Consider the following 22,155-nt stretch of genomic DNA (forward strand, 5'->3'; position numbering starts at 1 on the left):
GCTTGCTTAATCTTCCCGACGGCCCCCAGCGCCTAGAGACCCTTACGGGTGATTGTGCGCTTTACAAATGTGGATTATTATTATTATTATTAGTATGACACCATAGCCAAATTCAATAGGTGATAATCGTTGACTTTCATTTGCGTAAGGACTTAAATTGAATCAGTTGTGCATGACATCATTTCATTTTAATTACAGTCTTCCCCTTTTTCAGTTCACCTCCCTCTTATTTCCACAATTAAACTGGTGTTACCACTCTAGCAATGACTGGGTTCTCCCTTTCCTCCTTTTTCAGGTATAGTTATGCTCGGAGATAGTTCACTTTCTCTCCTGACACAGTATAAGGCAATTTCCCAAGTTCTAAAGTAGTCCATCAGCCCACAAGGAGTGAGGAAGGGCTTTCCGGAGAGACGTCAGTAACCTCCTTCACCCCCACCCACCACCACGCTTACTTCTTGAGAGTTGATCCAGCTGTTGTGAGGTTTTTACGGGGGTCACGGATGTCACTCGGGTGAAATTATGGGTCAGTACGGGAAGAGCAGGGGGGGGTAGGGGGGGGGAGAAGCCGGCTCTGTACCTCCTGCGAGACGCTCGGAACCCGAGCGTTTCCTTCCTCAAGCAATTTTCCGTTGATAACGGAGGGCGGGGGCTCAGACTTTCACTCAGGGAGAATTTCGTTCAGGGCGGCACAGTTCAGAGAAGGCAGCCACAGCTTCGCAGCCAAACACCCGGCAATCGAGCACTTCCGCTCCTGCGTAGTTCACATACCACACGCCTCCCCTCCTGGTCACGCCTGCTCCCGCCTCTTTCCTTCCGGGCTCCGCTCTCTCTCACTTTGGCCTGCCCCTTCCACAAGACCTCCGGACACCCGCTTGGTGACGGCCCGCTCCACTGGAACTAAGCCTCCCAGGGGCCCTTCACACCCGCTTCTGTCGATCCCTCACCCGGTTCAATTCAGGAGGCGCTGCCGGACTCGTCACCTCAGCGCAGCGCTCCTTCAGCTCCGAGCCCACTCAGACCCGCCGCCGCAGACCACATAGATGCAGGGCTACAATAAGGCAGCAAAGTCACGGTAAGGGGACAGGTGCGGGAAGGGCAACTCCAAGCAATGTTTTCAATGCCCACAGCCAACTGGGGGTTGTCAGCCTCCCGCTTCCACCGCTAAGGAACGAATCAGGGAAAGGCTCCTTGTTCCTTTACTGGATGCTGACCTAGCCACCCTCACCTGGCAGTTTCACCTTAGTTCACGACCAGTAGTCCTTGTAGAGTTTGGACCCACTCCTCTGGTTTTCTGGTTCTGTCGTGCTGGTCAAGTTCTGCCGGGTCAGATCTACAGATGAGGGGGGGTGTCAAACAGCGGAGAGAGCAGCCCCAGGGGACTGTCAAACCCCCCACAGTGCGCCCACCTCCTCACACCACAGCCTGGACTCCAGCTGACTTCCTCCAACACCAAGATCCCTCTCTCCAGTTCTCCACACAAAATGGCTGCACAACATTCCACTATATGTAGCCTATCACCAGAGGGTCTAGAGTGGACCAGAAAGTTCTGGAACCTCTCATCTTACCCAATGGCCCAAAGCCATGAGGTGAAAATTTGGCAGTTGGTAGCCACCATTTTGTAAGGGATCTCTACACTACCATCTGCATTTTAAGAGAGCACCTGTGCCCCTTCACAGTGTAAAAATCGTGATGCACCCAGAGCTCTAAGGACAGCACCAACAAAAAGGTCTGGTGGACAAAAAGGGAAAGACAAAATGTAGGAGGCAGAAAGAGGAAGAAAAAAAGCAAAAGATAGGAGGGACCACCCAAAGGGCCGACAGGTCTAACAGTGTGTATCCACCTCTTGTCGGGTTTTTAGTCCTCCAGACATCCTGCATTCCCAGTCTAGTCATCTCTGCAGTAAGAACGCGGTAGGAAGCTGAGGGCCACCTACTAGGCCTGTCCGATCTATCTAAATCTGGCTGTAATGTAAGGTTAAAGTCGCCTCCCCACAGGACATGGTCTGCATTGAGATCCCTGATCTTGTTAGGTAGGGTCACGTAAAATGAAGGGCAGTCAAAATTAGGGCCATATGCATTAACCACAATAAAAGTCATACCCTTCCCAACGCATTTAGTGATAACATACCTGCCCTCAACATCCGTCTCAAGAGGCGTAAGCGTCCAGTGTGATCTTGGGTTCACCCAAGTGAGCACACCTCTGGCACTTGAGGTAAAACCGGCCGCATGTACTCGGCCATGAAGACCCCAGTATCGCAGCGTGGGGCTATCTTGTCGGAGATGAATCTCCTGCAGTAATGCGATATCTATATCATGCCGTGCGAGGTTTTGAAGCACCTTCCTAACCTTTCTGTGATCATTCAGTCCCCTTATATTCCACATCAGTAGAGTTATGGTGTCAATGTCTTGCACATGTTGTGTCTGGTGAGGGGAAGTGGTGTGCACACGGTCACTGTCAGCAACCGATGAGATTCGGGCCATAACACTGGTAGTGGCTATATCTGTCCGCAAGTGTATCTCTATGTGTAATGAAGCAACGCGTATTGCATTGTATTGTCATGCCCCCAATGGTCTCTGATACATTTAGCACACATTCACAAACTGCTATCCGCAACAACAACAATAAAGAAAAAACAGAATAGAACAACCCTCCCACACTGCCCATCCCCAACACGGCCCGCCCCCCAACCCAAGCACCCCTCCCTCTACCTAGCAATCAGGGAAGCAATGCCCTCCACCCCCACCCTCCCAATGTTGTTAATACCAAGTGCAATAAGCAAAAGAATACAAAATGGAAACAAAACACCCCGACAAGTGAGCTGTTCGAAAGAGTGTGGCGCACACGCGGGGACGTAGGTAGCCTGCACATTAGGAGTCAATATCAAACAAGCTTTGGAAATGCAATAGGGCTCGCATTAGGAAAGTTTGAGCTATTGGTCCTATAAATGAAACTTTTTTTATTTATGTAATTTTTTAAAATAGCTAAATTAATAGCTTTGTCATTTACAATGCCAATAGTTTTAACTTTCGCAAACACCTATAGCATTTGTAATGCAACATGTTGTGTATTTACGTGACTTAGATGCATTGATATTACAAATAACAATGGCTTTTATTTTTTTAAATAATTAATACTTAAATGATTTATTTAATTTGTAATGGCAATAGCTTAAACTTTTGTAAATACATTTTGTGAAGATTATGTTCAGTGTTTTTTATTGTGACGAAAATCCAAGAACAGAAGTGAAATGTTAACATCTTTTTGTGATTTGTAATAAAGCATGAAAGCTTGAAAACAGCTTGAAACATTGAAAGAACATATTTGAACCAGTGATGCTTTGGTTGCGCTGAGTGATGCTGTGGTAGCGCTGAGTGATGCTGTGGTAGCGCTGAGTGATGCTGTGGTAGCGCTGAGTGATGCTGTGGTAGCGCTGAGTGATGCTGTGGTAGCGCTGAGTGATGCTGTGGTAGCGCTGAGTGATGCTGTGGTAGCGCTGAGTGATGCTGTGGTTGCGCTGAGTGATGCTGTGGTTGCGCTGAGTGATGCTGTGGTTGCGCTGAGTGATGCTGTGGTTGCGCTGAGTGATGCTGTGGTTGCGCTGAGTGATGCTGTGGTTGCGCTGAGTGATGCTGTGGTTGCGCTGAGTGATGCTGTGGTTGCGCTGAGTGATGCTGTGGTTGCGCTGAGTGATGCTGTGGTTGCGCTGAGTGATGCTGTGGTTGCGCTGAGTGATGCTGTGGTTGCGCTGAGTGATGCTGTGGTTGCGCTGAGTGATGGAGTGATGCGTGTATCGGTGGAGCTGTGTGGTGGGTGTATCGGTGGAGCTGTGTGGTGGGTGTATCGGTGGAGCTGTGTGGTGGGTGTATCGGTGGAGCTGTGTGGTGGGTGTATCGGTGGAGCTGTGTGGTGGGTGTATCGGTGGAGCTGTGTGGTGGGTGTATCGGTGGAGCTGTGTGGTGGGTGTATCGGTGGAGCTGTGTGGTGGGTGTATCGGTGGAGCTGTGTGGTGGGTGTATCGGTGGAGCTGTGTGGTGGGTGTATCGGTGGAGCTGTGTGGTGGGTGCCTCGGTGGAGCTGTGTGGTGGGTGCCTCGGTGGAGCTGTGTGGTGGGTGCCTCGGTGGAGCTGTGTGGTGGGTGCCTCGGTGGAGCTGTGTGGTGGGTGCCTCGGTGGAGCTGTGTGGTGGGTGCATCGGTGGAGCTGTGGTGGGTGCATCGGTGGAGCTGTGTGGTGGGTGCATCGGTGGAGCTGTGTGGTGGGTGCATCGGTGGAGCTGTGTGGTGGGTGCATCGGTGGAGCTGTGTGGTGGGTGCATCGGTGGAGCTGTGTGGTGGGTGCATCGGTGGAGCTGTGTGGTGGGTGCATCGGTGGAGCTGGGTGGTGGGTGCATCGTTGGAGCTGTGTCAGTGGAGCTGTGTGGTGGGTGCATCGGTGGAGCTGTGTGGTGGGTGCATCGGTGGAGCTGTGTGGTGGGTGCATCGGTGGAGCTGTGTGGTGGGTGCATCGGTGGAGCTGTGTGGTGGGTGCATCGGTGGAGCTGTGTGGTGGGTGCATCGGTGGAGCTGTGTGGTGGGTGCATCGGTGGAGCTGTGTGGTGGGTGCATCGGTGGAGCTGTGTGGTGGGTGCATCGGTGGAGCTGTGTGGTGGGTGCATCGGTGGAGCTGTGTAGGTGGAGCTGTGTGGTGGGTGCATCGGTGGAGCTGTGTAGGTGGAGCTGTGTGGTGGGTGCATCGGTGGAGCTGTGTGGTGGGTGCATCGGTGGAGCTGTGTGGTGGGTGCATCGGTGGAGCTGTGTCGGTGGAGCTGTGTGGTGGGTGCATCGGTGGAGCTGTGTGGTGGGTGCCTCGGTGGAGCTGTGTGGTGGGTGCATCGGTGGAGCTGGGTGGTGGGTGCATCGGTGGAGCTGGGTGGTGGGTGCATCGGTGGAGCTGTGTCGGTGGAGCTGTGTGGTGGGTGTATCGGTGGAGCTGTGTGGTGGGTGTATCGGTGGAGCTGTGTGGTGGGTGCCTCGGTGGAGCTGTGTGGTGGGTGCCTCGGTGGAGCTGTGTGGTGAGTTCATCGGTGGAGCTGTGTGGTGGGTGCATCGGTGGAGCTGTGTGGTGGGTGCATCGGTGGAGCTGTGTGGTGGGTGCATCGGTGGAGCTGTGTGGTGGGTGCATCGGTGGAGCTGTGGTGGGTGCATCGGTGGAGCTGTGGTGGGTGCATCGGTGGAGCTGTGTGGTGGGTGCATCGGTGGAGCTGTGTGGTGGGTGCATCGGTGGAGCTGTGTGGTGGGTGCATCGGTGGAGCTGTGTGGTGGGTGCATCGGTGGAGCTGTGGTGGGTGCATCGGTGGAGCTGTGTGGTGGGTGCATCGGTGGAGCTGTGTAGGTGGAGCTGTGTGGTGGGTGCATCGGTGGAGCTGTGGTGGGTGCATCGGTGGAGCTGTGTAGGTGGAGCTGTGTGGTGGGTGCATCGGTGGAGCTGTGTGGTGGGTGCATCGGTGGAGCTGTGTCGGTGGAGCTGTGTGGTGGGTGCATCGGTGGAGCTGTGGTGGGTGCATCGGTGGAGCTGTGTGGTGGGTGCATCGGTGGAGCTGTGTGGTGGGTGCATCGGTGGAGCTGTGTGGTGGGTGCATCGGTGGAGCTGGGTGGTGGGTGCATCGTTGGAGCTGGGTGGTGGATGCATCGGTGGAGCTGTCGGTGGAGCTGTGTCGGAGGAGCTGTGTGGTGGGTGCATCGGTGGAGCTGTGTGGTGGGTGCATCGGTGGAGCTGTGTGGTGGGTGCATCGGTGGAGCTGTGTGGTGGGTGCATCGGTGGAGCTGTGTGGTGGGTGCATCGGTGGAGCTGTGTGGTGGGTGCATCGGTGGAGCTGTGTGGTGGGTGCATCGTTGGAGCTGTGTGGTGGGTGCATCGTTGGAGCTGTGTCGGTGGAGCTGTGTGGTGGGTGCATCGGTGGAGCTGTGTGGTGGGTGCATTGGTGGAGCTGTGTGGTGGGTGCATTGGTGGAGCTGTGTGGTGGGTGCATCGGTGGAGCTGTGTGGTGGGTGCATCGGTGGAGCTGGGTGGTGGGTGCATCGGTGGAGCTGGGTGGTATGTGCATCGTTGGAGCTGTGTCGGTGGAGCTGTGTGGTGGGTGCATCGGTGGAGCTGTGTGGTGGGTGCATCGGTGGAGCTGTGTGGTGGGTGCATCGGTGGAGCTGTGTGGTGGGTGCATCGGTGGAGCTGTGTGGTGGGTGCATCGGTGGAGCTGTGTGGTGGCTGCATCGGTGGAGCTGCGTGGTGGCTGCATCGGTGGAGCTGCGTGGTGGGTGCATCGGTGGAGCTGCGTGGTGGGTGCATCGGTGGAGCTGCGTGGTGGGTGCATCGGTGGAGCTGCGTGGTGGGTGCATCGGTGGAGCTGCGTGGTGGGTGCATCGGTGGAGCTGCGCGGTGGGTGCATCGGTGGAGCTGCGCGGTGGGTGCATCGGTGGAGCTGTGCGGTGGGTGCATCGGTGGAGCTGTGCGGTGGGTGCATCGGTGGAGCTGTGTGGTGGGTGCATCGGTGGAGCTGTGTGGTGGGTGCATCGGTGGAGCTGTGTGGTGGGTGCATCGGTGGAGCTGTGTGGTGGGTGCATCGGTGGAGCTGTGTGGTGGGTGCATCGGTGGAGCTGTGTCGGTGGCGCTGTGTGGTGGGTGCATCGGCGGAGCTGGGTGGTGGGTACATCGTTGGAGCTGTGTTGGTGGAGCTGTGTGGTGGCTGCATCGGTGCAGCTGTGTGGTGGGTGCCTTGGTGGAGCTGTGTGGTGGGTGCATCGGTGGAACTGTGTGGTGGGTGCCTCGGTGGAGCTGTGTCGGTGGAGCTGTGTGGTGGCTGCATTGGTGGAGCTGTGTGGTGGGGGTCGGCGGGGTTCCCGAAAATAATCGCATGTCTTTATTTCATGCTGTCTAATTCCTTCCCCATCTTCCCCCTGAATCTAAAGCAAGGTCCAAAAGAAAAGAATTCTGTGCATTTGAATTGATCTTTAAAAGTATAAAGCGGCACAGCTTTAATAAAATATGAGGGTTAGAGAAAAGAGAACGTAAAGTATGCAAAGGAGCTGATGAAACATGTGTTTTAAATATTTCAGTAGTTCTACTGCTATAAAATCCTCCAATCCAAAAGTACATCGTTGTACTGAAATTAGCCAAACAAATATGAAAATTAAGAAAGTTTTCAGCAGTTTTACTTTTATAAATCCAATACGTCATCGAGTAAAAAATGGATAACATAAAATGCTCGTCGCAGGAGCTCTAATGAGAAGAGAGAGACTGGAATAGCAGCTATCTGGCAGCCTAAGTGAAAGCAGGGACTCTGCTGGTGTCTGCCTCTCCCCAGCAGAGGTAGGCATGCAGAAATGTCTCGCTGATGTGTTTATCCTCTAATCGGTTCATTAGTTATAAACAACATGACATTAAAAGTTAGGAGGCGGTTGATATTAATTTTTATTTAACTAGTCGATGTTTAATCCGTCACGTTGAGCTGCATAGCAGAGAGAAGGATCTCCCTGACATAAACCGGTTAGAACTTCATAAAACGCCCTCATTGTCCAGGGGAGAAATAAACAAGGAGGGTGTGGGGGAGGGGGGCATACAAATAGCGCGAGGCGGGTGAGGTGGGGGGTGGGGAGTAAAGGAAAGGGCTAGAATAGGGAGAAATACTAAGGGGACTTGTTTTGCCCTGCTGTACGGCCAGTGCTTGAAATTGAAAAATATAAGTGCAGGTAAACGCCAATTAAAGTATTACGTTTCTCTTGAGAAGTGCCGGTACTCTCCCTCTCAAAATAAACAAGTTTAAAAAAAAAACAAGCATCAGAGAGCATAAAAGGAGACACGGCCTGGCGGCCGTGAAACTGAAAGTACGGCCGGACGGCCGTGAATAATTAGGGGATGAGCGCACGCTGAGAAGCTTGTGGGAGGGAGGCTGGGCTGCCCTTGATGTGGTAATGCCAGGCAGGCAGGCGGCTGGTGGCATTGTGCACGCGCTTTTTAGGGCTTGCGCTTGCGCAATGACCTAAAAAGCGCACATGCACTGCAAGGAGAATCGCCAGTGGTTAAACTCTGGATAAGCCACTATAGAGCTTCGCCAGCTATGTGCATGCGCATCAGCAGGCGAGCCCTAAAAACAGTGTGTGGTGTCTGCCCAGTATCCCGCCCCCCCTCCCGTCTCAATGAAAGCATGAAAAAGAAAAACAATTCAAAAAGGTAAGCAGTGCCCCCCCAAAAACTCAACACATTATCAGAATGCAGTGATGGGTTCCAATGAACATGCAAAAACAGCTCCGCCTCTCCGCACTGCCCACTGTGAGCCCCACCAACGACCGAATCTAGTGTTCCAGCTACAATAACAGCCATCAGCGTCTTACACAACAAAAGTTTTAACTACGGAGCTTCATCGCAATCCCCGATCAGCCGACCACAGACGCAAAGCCCCCCAGCGAGCCAGTCATCATCTATGAGACACAGCAGGCGAGGCAGCGCCGTGAGGATGCTCCCTGAGCAAATAGTCCCAGACCCCCAGTCCGATTGTAACACTACTGATTTCAACAGTTGCGTAAAGTCCCTCCGTAAGCTGCGCCTCTAAGAAGCGTCAGCCCCACTCAAACCACTGATATCACTAACCCCTCTATCACAGGGCTTATTACAAATACCTCCCTTCACAGCTGTGAGCAGTCTGTCTTGTTCCTCCATGGGATCGCCAGCCTCCGTCTCTCCACCTCTTCTCTGCGCTCCGCCCTCACATTACGGCGCCAGTCCTTCATGGCTTTCTGAAGCGCTCTCGGATCAGTAAAAATAGTGGATCTTCCTTGCCTGTTGACTCTCAGCTTCGCAAGGTACAGCATCGCGTAGTCAATCCCTAGATCACGCAGCTGGCGTTTCATGGGCACAAACTGCCGCCGTGCCTCCTGTACCCGTGCGGTGAAATCCGGTAACAAGGACAATGTAGATCCTTCGTAATGGAGTGGTTGTTTCTCCCGGGCCAATCGCAGAGCGGTGTCCCTGTCTCTGTAATTGAGGAGCTTAGCCGCTATAGGCCGCGGAGGGGCCCCTTGTTTCGGTCTAGGTCCGAGGGTGCGATGAGCTCTCTATAACATACATTCCTGAGAAGGCATTGTCTCCAAGCAGTTTTTGTCAGAAGGGACTCCACAAATAATACCATATTGCCTGTTTGGACGGTTTCCGGAAGGCCTGTAATACGTATATTACATGTGCAGGAGCGCGCCTCCAAATCCTCCGCCTTCTCCTGCAATACTTGGAGCACTTTGCCCAGCTGCTTATGCTCCGTGTCCAAAGTCGTTTGAGCTTCCTCCACTGCCCCAATTCTGCGTTCCGACATCTCTATTCGTTCGTCATGCTTGTCCAGCCTCTCCGTCATACGGTACATAAGTGCGTCCATCTTGGTACCTAGGGAGGCAATACCGCTCTGCAAGTTCTTCTCCATTGCTAGTAATAGACCACGGATGTCAGGCTCTGTGGATTCTCTGGCATCGGAACGGCCAGCTTCATCAGGAACCCCTTCAGGAGGAGGATCTGTGGATTTATTCTTCTTTGCATTATCAAAAGTAAGTTTCGGGTGCGTTCGGTCTGGGCGCCCCATGGCGGCACAATGCAACCTCACTACAATCCGCTATAGTGTCACCACGCCAATGACTTACACTTCTCCGTCTGCGTGTAGGGGTGCGTCTCTGACCGCACAGTGGAGCAAAAAAGTATTCACCCACACGCTCGGGCACGCTCAGGATAGCGAGGGTAATCCGATCTCCCAGAAGGAAGGCGCACAGGGGAGCAGGCCAAAGCTATTTCCGGCTCCGTCGGTGCGTCCCCAGCAAGGCAAAGGACCTACAAGGAGAGAGACCCAGCTGTAGCACTCCCGTGCTCTGCAGCCCAGGAACAGCGCCTAGCCATATGCCTTCATACAGCAGCTGCGCAGTTGTCGATTGCCAGAGCCAACACTACGTTGCAAGGGTATCAATCTCCACACAGGCTCCTCGTACGCTCCTCTCCCACGAAGGGGCAACACTGCGAGGGGGGGATCGGGGAGGTATCACTGCATAGGCCCCTCTGAGAGTATTTCAAATCCGTGGCGTGAGGCACGCCAGTGCAGAGCGATCAATAGGTGCACCCCACCAGCAGTGCCAATCCTCGGCACAGGCAGCAGCTCACACCATCCCCGGGGGGTGGGGGGCTGTGTAGTAGCGCGATGTAAGGCACTCCCAGCGTCTCTATCGCGCCAGGCCACCCAAGGGCTCCGTGGCTGGTGCCAGCGCTGGCCACTGTGTCCCTTCTAGTTCCCGCCGGGGCCCCCAGACCCTGATCACAGCGCCACCGCTAAAATGGTAGCAGCGCGATTGGGCCCTCCACCTCCGCACTCACCGGCTCCCCAGGACACTGCAAGCACTATGCTGGACCCCCTTCAAACGAGGCCCAGTAAGACACAGCGCTCTCGTCATCGGAGGGAGGACCGACGAGGTAGTTCAGCCTCAGCTTTGCTGTCAGCACGGCTCAGTCCGGATAAGTAGGCCCAGAGGCATAGTTGCACCATCAAAGCAGGGGCCTCAATTTGCTCTCCAAAGCCGCCCTATGTCGCACCCTCCGCGCGACTCTCCCAGAGTAGTACCGCGGCTCCGGACGACTCTCCAACGGGCCCCGAATGTCAAAAGGGCCGCTACACGTCCTCCGAGGCGCACCAAGGGGTCACAAGCCGCAAACCCTCCCCGGGCCACTGCCTCACCGCTTCCCGCAGGCCGCGCTACCACGGCACACGTGGCCAGCAGAAAAGGTTGAGTCAGTCGTTCCACGGCTCGGCGGGCAGCAAAAAGTTGTCAGCTCTCTCCCCAACTGCTCTGGTTGCATCGTAGGGATTCTAGAGGCACGCGGGGCACTGCTACCCCCAGGATATCTGATCGGATGGGTTTTGAGACGGAGGAGCCGACGGATCAGGCGGCCTTCTCCGTTGCTGGTTAGCTCTGCCCCCCAGAAAAGAAGTTACAACTGGAGAAACACATTAAAAGATAAAGGAAAAACAAGTGTAACAAGACAAGAAAAAAAGAGTCCGAAGATGGCGACCAAAGGTGGGAGCTTCCGGAAGAAGCTCATCGACGTCACAAAGGACACCAAATGGTGGTATGTCGACGCCCACCTGGGCCATGGGGGAAAAAAAAGAGACTACAATTCCGGACCCAACCACTAGATGGCGGAATAATGCACAGCATAGTGAATCCAGAAAGTCTTCAAGCTGCAAAACTACACCGACAGGTAAGAAACTATACGTTTCTTCTGAGCAGAAAACTAACCAATAACCAACAAATCTACCAGAATAATTAGTAACCACTAACCTTGGGATACAAAGTAGCATGCTACAAGCCAAAAGCACCTCAGTGCCTCATCCTAGGTGGTAAGCGCTATATAAATACAATTTTGCAGCGTGAATCTTTCTGGATTCACTATGCTGTGCATTATTCCGCGGTCTTGTGGTTGGGTCCGGATTCGTAGTCTTTTCTTTTTTTTAATTTTTTTATTTTTTCTTAGCCCAGGTGGGCGTCGGCGTCACACCCCCTTGGGTGTATTTCCGGTGACGTCTGCATGCTTCCTGCGGAAGCTCCCACTCTTGGGCGCCAACTTCAGATTTTTTTTTCCGCGGTCGGGTCTGGATCGTTCCCGTTTGGGCTACAGACATTTTTGGAGAAAAAAGCAAGAAAATACAGAAAAGACGAGGAGAAGTCATCTGAAGACTGCAGGGGACTTCATCGACGAAAAACCGGCAAGGAGAAGGCGTTTTTTCATCGAAATCATCGACGACCGTCGACGAACACGCGACCAGAGAGGCCCTGGACGCTCGATGATGGACAACACGCCGTTCAAGTTCTGCCGTAACTGCCACCACAAGTACGCGCAGAAGGACCAGCACCCGGTATGCAACCTTTGCCTACCGGTGGACCACGAAAGCAGAGTCTGCAACGCCTGTTCCGCCTTCGCCCCGAAGACCCTTCGTGTGAGAGAGAGGCAGAGGGTAGCACACGCCACCCTGCAGGGGAAGGCCCCGACCCCGTCCCTCTACGAGCTGGGGTTGTCCTCCGAGGAAGAAGACAACGCTGCCGCCGAAGACGACAGCTACACGGTCGTAGAGACCGATTACACGAAGACTTCTGACTAGGTAGGAGACTCTTCGGCCCCCAAGAACCCGAGAGACTCTGAGTCTAGAAAAATCGAGGGCAAGACCCCGAAAACGCCGACACCAAAAAAGGCGGCGTCCACGACTACTCCCAGGCCCAGCGGATCCTCCGAGAAGGAGTCCCCGGCGCCGAGGGCTGCTGAATAGCAGAAAACGTCGAAAATCGTCCCCGAAAAGGACCGATCGACGCCGAGGGAGAAAGACCCAAAACTGACGACGACGACCAGAGACCCAAGACCCGGTCCGACGTCGACGTCGAAAACTTCGACGCTGAAAGGTACGGCGACGAACCATCCGCCAAAAAGAACGGCCGACCCATCCGGCGCGGAACACGCGGCAGAGATGGAGAAAAAGAGAAGGCGCCTCGAGGCCGAAATGGAGAACATCATGCAGCGGAAGAAAGATTTCGATGCAAAGATGAAGGCCTTCACGATCCCTCACAAGACCAAGCCACCGGTGATGGAGGCAGTCGAGGAGGAGGAAGAGATCGCCGAAGTCGTTGAGGAACAAGACCAGGACGTCGAGGTGATCGACGACCAGGAGGAGTACGAGAATCCCTACGATAGTTACAACTATGGGGAGGAAGAGGAAAGCAGGACTGACGCAGACTCGACACCCTCTGACCTACAGGAGGTAGATTACATAAATGTCGACACCGACAGCCCGGAGGAGGTGGTCGACACTTACCCCTCGAGGCCCTCGCCGCCGGACGACATCGGGGCCTACAACTCGGTGATACAAGCTGCTGCAGCAGCTTTCAAGCTCAAGCTCGACGAAGAGAAGCAGAAAGCAAACTTCCTTCTAGAAACATTGCTCCCAACACAAACGAGGAGCCAGTTCCGTCCAATGCTCGAGAGCGTCTTGGCTCAGGGGAAGGAAGCTTTCAGGGAGCCCGCAACATGCAAGGCAGTAACTCCCAGAACTGAGAAGAAGTACAAGCATGCCACAAAGGACCCGGCCTACATTCAGGGCACGGTCTCCGCAGACTCCATTATCACGGCCACAGCAAGGAGGAGGGCTAACGTACCCACTACCTCGGGCCCACCACCGGATAAGGAGAGCAAAAGGATGGATCTGGTGGGCAGAAGGATCGAACGGAATGCCGCGACCCACTGGCGCATGGCTAATTCCAACGCCCTGATAAACAGGCACATGTACCAAATCATGGAGGGACTAGGGCAGTTGGTGAAGGACTTGCCCCAGGATGCCAGGCAGAAAGCCGAAAAGCTGGTTGAAGAGGGAAAGAACGCGGCAAATTCTTGCCTTAAGACAGCCCTGGATGGGGCAGACACCGCCAGCAGGCTCATGATGATGGGCGTCACGGAAAGGAGGCACGCCTGGCTCAGGATATCCGGTTTCAAACCGGAGGTGCAACACAGCATCCTGAACACACCGTTCAACGGCAGCACGCTTTTCGGAACAAGTTGATGAAACGCTCAGCCAACTGAAGAAAGATAACGAAACAGCAAGGTCCATGGGAGCATTGCAGTTCAGAGGGAACAAGAGGGGCATCCCGTCACGGAGGCCCGGCGGGAGAGGCGGAAACCAGCCAGGTACATCACACCAGGCTTTCCAGCAAACGCACCAGGCAGACTCGCAGACTCAGTATGGTCATCAGAAGCAGTCCTGGCAGTACCAACAAAGAGGCCAGTCCTTTCGAGGGAGAAATGGACGGGGACAAAATAGAAGAGGGGGGCAGCAGCCCACCTCCAAGTGACTTCAAAAAACTCCGTGTGCCCGCCCACAAAAAAGATCCCAGGGGGCAGCACGTACAGATGGGTCAAGACAAACTAGACACCTACGACCACATGACACCAGTGGGAGGAAGATTAAGATTCCACCTCCGAGAGTGGAGAGAAATCACATCAGACAAATGGATCCTCAACATTATCCAGTTCGGATACTGCATAGAGTTGGAGGGGAGGCCAACAAGCAGTAAACCAAAAAGAAAGCCACTAGCAGGCAAGCAGCTGCAGTGTCTGCAGGAGGAGGCAAATGAACTCCTGCGGAAGCAGGCCATAGAACGGGTACCCTTCAAGGAAAGAAACACAGGAGTATACTCAACGTACTTCCTGGTACCAAAAGTAGACGAAACAATGAGACCCATTCTCGACTTACGGTTCATGAACAAATTCATAAGAACGCAAAAATTCAAAATGACCTCCCTGCAAGAGGTGCTCCCACAATTGCAGATCGGGGACTTCATGGTCACAATAGACCTCAAAGACGCATACCTGCACATTCCAATGAACAGAAAGCACAAACACATGCTCAGGTTCACCGTCGGAGAAAGCCACTACCAGTTCACGACACTGGCCTTCGGTCTAAAATCAGCACCAAGAGTTTTCACAAAGTGCCTCGCAGCAGTCGCAGCGCACCTAAGAAGGCAAGGAATACACGTATACCCTTACCTGGACGACTGGCTGGTGAAAGCAAACTCATACCAGAAATGCAAGCTGCACGCACATACAGTGACAAGCACGCTCATAAACCTGGGGTTCTCCATCCTTTGGAGATGATGGCATCATGCATCCACCTGGTACCGAATGTACGACTCCACATGAGACCCATTCAAGAATGGCTACAGGAGCAATGGTCACAAGCTACCGGCAGTTGGGAGGATCTAGTGGTTGTAACGCACGCAGTGCAGAAGGAGATGACATGGTGGACCATGGAGAACATAGCAAGGGGAAAGCCTCTAACGCCCCCAACGCCAACAGTGACCATCACCACAGACGCATCCCTGAAGGGATGGGGCGCTCACATGGAGGAGCTCAAGGTGAGGGGACTGTGGACACCGACAGATGCGACAAAGCACATCAATTACTTAGAATTGAAGACAATCTTCCTTGCACTGAAAGCCTTCCAAACAAGACTGTACAAACACAAGGTGTTGATACAAACAGACAATACCACTGCGATGTTCTACATCAACAAGCAGGGGGGCACACAGTCAGCCCCGCTTTCAACGCTAGCGCAGGAGATATGGAGATGGGCCATCCCTCTCAAGATAGACCTGCTGGCCATACAGCTGCCAGGGAAGGACAACATACAAGCAGATTGGCTCAGCAGGCAGACATCGGCATCCCACGAGTGGGAGCTCAATGCTCAGGAGACAAGGCGCCTATTCGACAGATGGGGAACTCCATCGGTGGACCTGTTTGCCACACGCCAGAATGCAAAATGCCAAAACTTCGCATCCAGGCAGCCCGAGGAAGGGTCACTAGGGAATGCCCTATGGATAGATTGGTCAAGGACATTTGCCTACGCCTTTCCCCCGATACCACTGATGCACAGAGTACTGAGCAAGTGCAGAGCGAGCAACATGACACTGATACTGGTCGCACCACAGTGGGCGAGGCAGACATGGTACTCGCAGATCATGGAGATGACACAGTGTGCACCCCACAGATTCAGCAGGAGGAAAGACTTACTCTCCATGCAGAACGGAGAGGTGCTACACCCAGAGCCAGAGAGCATGAGCCTAGTAGCGTGGCTCCTGAGGACATAGAGTTCGCACATTTAAGATTGCCAGAAAGTACCCTGAAGGTCCTGCAGGAGGCAAGAAGGCCTAGCATTCGGAAGTGCTATGTTGCGAAATGGAAAAGGTTCACAATATGGTGCAGACAAGAAAGACTTCACAATAAAATGAAGGACTCCACAATGCTAAAGTACCTGACGCACTTGCTAGAGAAGAACCTTAGCTCATCCTCCTTGAGAGTTCACTTGGCAGCGATAGTCGCCTACACAAGGGGAGAAACTTGCAGGAGTTTCTTCACATCACAGGTGGTGAAGAGATTCCTAGAAGGTGCGAAAAGGATCGCACCACCCAAGCGGTTGCCGCCACCTGCATGGAACTTGAACATAGTCCTAACGGAACTCATGAAAGAGCCCTTTGAACCGCTCCACAAGGCGTCCTTAAAGATGCTAACTATGAAAACAGCTTTCCTGGTTGCAATAACGTCCTTGCGCAGAGTAAGCGAGCTTCAGGCTCTGACGCTACAAGAACCCTACATACAAATACACAATGATAGGGTTGTGATGAGGACTGACCCAAACTTCATGCCGAAGGTGGTATCTAAATTTCACATGAACCAGTCTATACAGATACCGAGTTTTTTCCAAAAACCAACAACTGTCGCAGAGCGAGCTCTGCACACCCTGGACGCCAGAAGGGCAGTCATGCACTACATCGAAAGGACGAAGGGACACAGGAAAACAAAACCGTTCTTTGTGTCATTCGCCAACAGTTACATGGGAAAAGTAGTAACCAAAAAGACCATTGCACGATGGATCGCACAGACAATCCAACTCTGCCACAAGCGTGCAGGACAAGAGCTAGCAAAGGGGACACGTGCCCACTCCACTAGGAAAAAGGGCGCTACAATAGCCTTCCTGGCTAACACACCCATACAAGACATATGCCTGGCGGCAACATGGGCTTCGGTGCACACGTTCACGAAGCACTACTGTGTGGACATACAGATGAACAAGGAAGCTCAAGTTGGACAGAAGGTGCTACAGCACATATTCAATACCCAACGCTCATCTTCCACCCAACCGCCACAGAGATGAGAAACCGCTACAAAATCTATGCACAGCATAGTGAATCCAGAAAGATTCACGCTGCAAAACGAATACTTTTCTTACCTGTCGGTGTAGTTTTGCAGCTTGAAGATCTTTCTGGATTCACTAGCGAACCCACCCACCTCCGCCAGAAAGATGAGGCTGGAGAGAGAAGAGGTGGTTAACTAAAGAAAGGACTTTAAAAGTACAAAGCGGTAAAATACCAACTAAATAGAACATTGCCATTACTCCGGAAACGAAAGAAACACGGAAAAAAAGAACCCGAAGATGGTGCCCAAGAGTGGGAGCTTCCGCAGGAAGCATGCCGACGTCACCGGAAATACACCCAAGGGGGTGTGACGCCGACGCCCACCTGGGCTAAGAAAAAAAAAAAATCCGGACCCAACCACAAGACCGCGGAATAATGCACAGCATAGTGAATCCAGAAAGATCTTCAAGCTGCAAAACTACACCGACAGGTAAGAAAACTATTCGGTATAATACAAGGTGTGGTAACCGTATTTTATTTTTTTATTGATATTTATTTCTTCATTGCCCTGCTGCCCAGCCAAAGCGTGAATAATGTCATAGAATGTTCATGTGTGCCTTGTTGAATGAATTTCAGTTGGGAGCGTTTTGGCTGAGCAGGTGGGATGCTGATCCCTGTGAGGCTTCTAACTTAGAATTTCTGTAACCTATGACTCCTACTTGAAACTTAAGAATAAACCTTCATCTTGTTTCATCATTAAGACTGGCGACCCTCATTCTTACATTATTACACAAGGCTATATAATAAGTAGAAGGTAAAAAGTTGTGGCTGTTCAACAAAGGTATTTGCTAGAAATATTCCTCGAGTGCAGTCCAAAGAAGGGAAAGGAAGCAGGCTGTTGAGAAAATGTGTATTCTCTGGGCCAGTTTAATGCCAGCTCCCTTATCTGCTAAGATAGGAGCGATCAAAGATACGTTTCCATCGGCTGGGCCGACCTCCAAATAGTTTCATTGAAGATCTCTGCAATAGAAATGTTTCTTAACAAAGCAGTACTGGCCGCTTTTCCTCTAATGAACCAAGATTTGGTTTCCCATGTTTGGCTTATTTTCTAGTGACATTGGGTGATACAAGAGACTATCATCTTAAAATGGCCTACTTCAGCATGGCTAAACCTCTTCAAGCTGCCCCATAGTTGACAGCCAATTTTACAAGTAACTCGCTCTGCTTACTTAAATTGTAACACTGATACCTAAATATATATTATAGGCAAATTGCCTTTAATTCCCACAAAGGGAAAGATGCTTAGCTGTTCTCAAAATATGTTGACTTATAGTGGATTATTCATACCTTTGTTATAGCTGTAGGAGCGCTTTTTTTATGCACTTGCCCCTGGCATCCCCAAGAGGTTTAAAAAATGTATTTCTGCAATTGTTCCATGATGAGACAGCAGGTGGCAGTGAAACAAACTTGTGAATCTGCACAAACCACCATTGCTGGAAGACGATTGTTAAAGGTAAGTACATTCTTTATGCTAGTAAATTACTGGTGTATTTTAGCTGTTCATGGCTAACTATACTTTTGATGTCTAAGCTCACTTCATTTGGTCTTTTCTAGCACCACATCAAGTACCAACACCTTTTAAAGAAGAAGTATGTGTGTCCTCATCCTTCCTGTGGACGACTTTTTAGACTACAAAAGCAGCTGTTGCGGCATGCAAAGCACCATACAGGTACTTCTTTCTGCACTGATGACTGATTGCTTTAGGTACTTTTTTTCTGCACTGATGACTGATTGCTTTAGGGTTTGATATTCCAGGCAGATGGCATGTTTCAAGTGAGGATTAGGTATAGCCAAGGACTGTCTGGCTAAAGGATCCACAAGGAGAAATAATTATTTCAAGTTGTGAAATACGTGTAATGATGTTGCTTGCTATTCAGAAGATGTACATGTGCTTTTGAAATTGTTAAAAAAAGAAAATACCATCTGCCTAAACAAACTTACGTTTATTTATTGTAGTGCTTTTTACAAAGTACTTAGCAAAAGTCAGAAACAATACACAAGAATGAGTATAGCTGGTGGGAGGCACTGATCTGATTGCATATTGACAGAAAATGTTCTCAGTTTTTTTAAAGATAAGAGGCTGATCTAATGTGAACCAGTAATTTATTTAATAGCTTAAGTGCTAACAAAACATAGGAGCGAAAGCAAGAAGATTTACAGAGAGAACATTAAGAAGAAACAAAAAGCAAAGTGCAAGAAATGGGCTGAGATGTATATAAAAAACGAGCAAAGATGAGACGAGGCCAGCCATTGAAGAAAGCACACAATAAATCCGAAATTTGCATTGTATGTAAAAGGGTAGCCAGCTGACCTGCACATTGTAGGGAGAAATATCACTTGGAGAAGGAAAAAAGAAAGCAAATACAGGCAGTTAGATGCATGTGTGCTTGTAGATATTCCTGCTTTACATACTCCTGCCATCTAGTGTTGGGTCAGGATGTTAGCAAGTTGTTTTTTTCGAACAAGTCTTCTCCAGTCATGACATAAGGTGACTCCTACTTTCGGTGATAGTGCGCATGGGCATCTACTCCATTGTTGGATCCACACGGTGCGCAACTTACTGTACCCTCATCGGTATAGTTTTGTAAATGTCTCACCATTTTATTTTTTATTTATTTTGAAAGTTTTATATAGCGCAAACAAGATCTTCAGAGCGCTTTACAAAGCCGGGAATACCAACAAGAGAGTGAAATTAAACATAATAAGTGGGAAGGGTGGGTACGTGAGGGAGCAAAGTAATACAGGTACATCAATAATATAAATATTACAGATAAATGTGTGCATAGATAGTCAGTAACGTCAATAATACAGGTGAAATACATAGTCGTAGAGTTCGAACAGAATAAAACAGATCGGTGTAGAGTCTTTACAGATCCACGCTAATGGGTCAAGTGTATTTGGCCATAAAAATAGCTTTTACTTCTTTCTTAAAAAGTGTGATGGAGGAGATGAGCCTGGTTTCAGGAGGGAGTGAGTTCCAGATCCTGGGTGCCATTCCTGAGAAAGAGCGTTTATAAGTTTTTTCCTTCCGGAATCTTCGAGGTTTTAGCAGAAGATTGTTTGTGCCTCTAGTGTTTCTAGAGCCGCCTGAGATTGACAGCTTCTGAGTGAGGTATCGGGGAGAGCTCAGGTGTAGAGCCTTGTGTGTCATGCAGGCGATTTTCAGATGTATTCTGGCTTCAAAAGGCAGCCAGTCCAGTGATTTCAAGTCAGGGGAGATATGCGAGTATTTTTTTTGATCCAGTGAAGAGTCTCGCTGCAGCGTTTAGAGAAGCTCTTAGGGGTGCAGTAGAGGTTAACGGGAGACCGCAGAGGGCGGTGCTGCCGTATTCAATTCGCGGGATTACTAGTGCTTGTACTGCAGTTTGGAAGTCTTTGGCTGGTAGGAAGGGTTTAAGTTTCCTCAGGGTATTGATTTGGAAGTTCGCTCCCTTAGTAGACTTGCTGATATGATGCTGCATGTTGAGATTGGAGTCGAGAGTTATGCCTAGGGATTTCGCTGAATCCACTATGGTGGGTTGGACATTGAGTGCAGTTAACTGTTGAAGCCAGGTTTGAGTGGTAGAGATCTTCGCGGGAGGTGAGATCAGCAGGAATTCTGTTTTCAGAGCATTGAGTTTGAGATGATTATCAGCAAGCCAGGATTGGGTGCTTCTGATCGTTGAGTTCAGGAGTAAGATGTCATTGGGGGATTGTATTTTGAGATATAGTTGGGTGTCATCTGCGTACATGTGAAAAAGTACATTGGATGCTTGTAGCAAGGTGGTGAGAGGTTCCATAACTAGGTTGAACAGAGTTGGTGATAGGGAGGATCCTTGGGGGACGCCTAACGAAACAGGTATTGGAGAGGACATCAGGTTGTTACTCTTGAATTTCTGCGACCTGTTGTGTAAAAAGGAGGTGAACCACTTGAGAACAGTCCCAGAAAGACCCATTCTTGTGTTCAAAAGATCGAGTAACTTCTCATGTTTAACAGTGTCGAATGCTGAAGAGAGATCAAGAAGGATGAGGAGGCAGGTATCACCTTGATCTAGGATTTGCAGGGCGTCGTCAATTATGTGAGTCATAGCAGTTTCAGTGCTGTGTCCTGCTCGGAAGCCTGATTGATGAGGGTTGAGGAGATCAAACAGATCAATGTGTTTAGTCAGTTGTAGTTGTGCGCATTTTTCCAATAATTTGGTGAGAGTGGGAATATTGGTAATGGGTCGGTAGTTGTTTAGGTCGGATGAGTCGGCAGTAGGTTTCTTTAGCAAAGGTGTGACTTGTCCAACTTTGAGGGAGTCAGGGATGGTTCCTTCTTGGAGCGAGCTGTTGATAATTTTAGTCCAGAGTGGAAGGAGCATTGGGGTGAAATCTTTGACAGCGTTAGCAGGGAGGGGATCCGTGAGGTGATTGGAAGGTTTCAAGGTGCTGAGCAGTTTGCCTATTGCTTCTTCGGAGTAGGTTTCAAAGGTTGACCATGTTGCATTGTTTTTAGGTTCGGTGGGTGTTATGCAGTTGAGTGTGGTGTGGAGTCTTGCGTCAGTGCGGAGATCATTCTTTATGTCATGGCTCGTCTATCTTCATTGAGACTCCCGTCGTACCATGGATTGGAGATTTTAGCGGAGACTCTTTTTAGCTGCATGGGAGCGGCCTCATTAATTGAGTACATGGCGTTGAGATAGTGGTCAGTCAGGGATTGGACATCTGTTGCGCCCGTAGGTGGGAGTAGGAGGTCTCGGCTGTTCGGGGGTATGGAGAATGGGTTGAGTTTTTTCAGGTCTCTTTTCCAGACTTTAGGTCTGGAGGGTTGAACCGAGTTGAGTTTGACTTTTTCATTGATGTGGAATGTGACAATATGATGGTCTGACCAGTCACAGGGTTGGATAGACTCAAGTTGAGTAGCGTCCTCTTTGGCGATGATAAGGTCGAGGATAGAACCTTTCTCGTGGGTCGGGCTGTTGCATAATTGTGTGTGGTCGAGGGCGCTGAGGAAGCTTTTAAGACTATTTACCACCGCATCATTGGGATCGTTCCAATGGAGGTTGAAGTCACCAAGGTATATTTGGGTGAGCTGTCGTCCGGCGTTGGTTGAAATCATGTCCATGATTTGTTGGGCGAAGATGAGGTTGTCTCTGGGTGGGTGGTAAATGCCATGAAGAGAACATATCGGTTTGCCATCACTGATGATATCGAGGCAGATGTATTCGTAGGAAGTTGGAGAGGGTAGGGAAGGCGCGGAGACTTTAAGAACAGAAAGGCTGTTCCTTTATATGCATGCGATTCCGCCCCCTATCTTGCCAGACCTGTCAAGCCTAATGATGAGGTAGTTGGGGGGAACCAGAATGTCCATTATAGGTGTAGAGGATTCGGTTAGCCAGGTTTCAGTCAGG

The 22,155-nt window shown here is 51.0% G+C and overlaps 1 protein-coding gene across 2 annotated transcripts in view; it reads left to right on the forward strand.

Annotated features, from left to right (window-relative positions):
* ZFP91 (ZFP91 zinc finger protein, atypical E3 ubiquitin ligase) overlaps positions 1–22,155 on the forward strand; it is a 193,257-nt gene that overhangs the window by 93,895 nt on the left and 77,207 nt on the right. For both annotated transcript variants that reach the window (XM_078665337.1, XM_078665336.1), the window contains one exon: positions 18,338–18,452. In XM_078665337.1, the coding sequence (XP_078521463.1) occupies positions 18,338–18,452 (115 nt within the window). The remainder of the gene's footprint in view (positions 1–18,337; positions 18,453–22,155) is intronic.

The sequence above is a fragment of the Lissotriton helveticus genome, chromosome 1_1 (assembly GCF_964261635.1).
Source record: "Lissotriton helveticus chromosome 1_1, aLisHel1.1, whole genome shotgun sequence".
Taxonomy (NCBI): domain Eukaryota; kingdom Metazoa; phylum Chordata; class Amphibia; order Caudata; family Salamandridae; genus Lissotriton; species Lissotriton helveticus.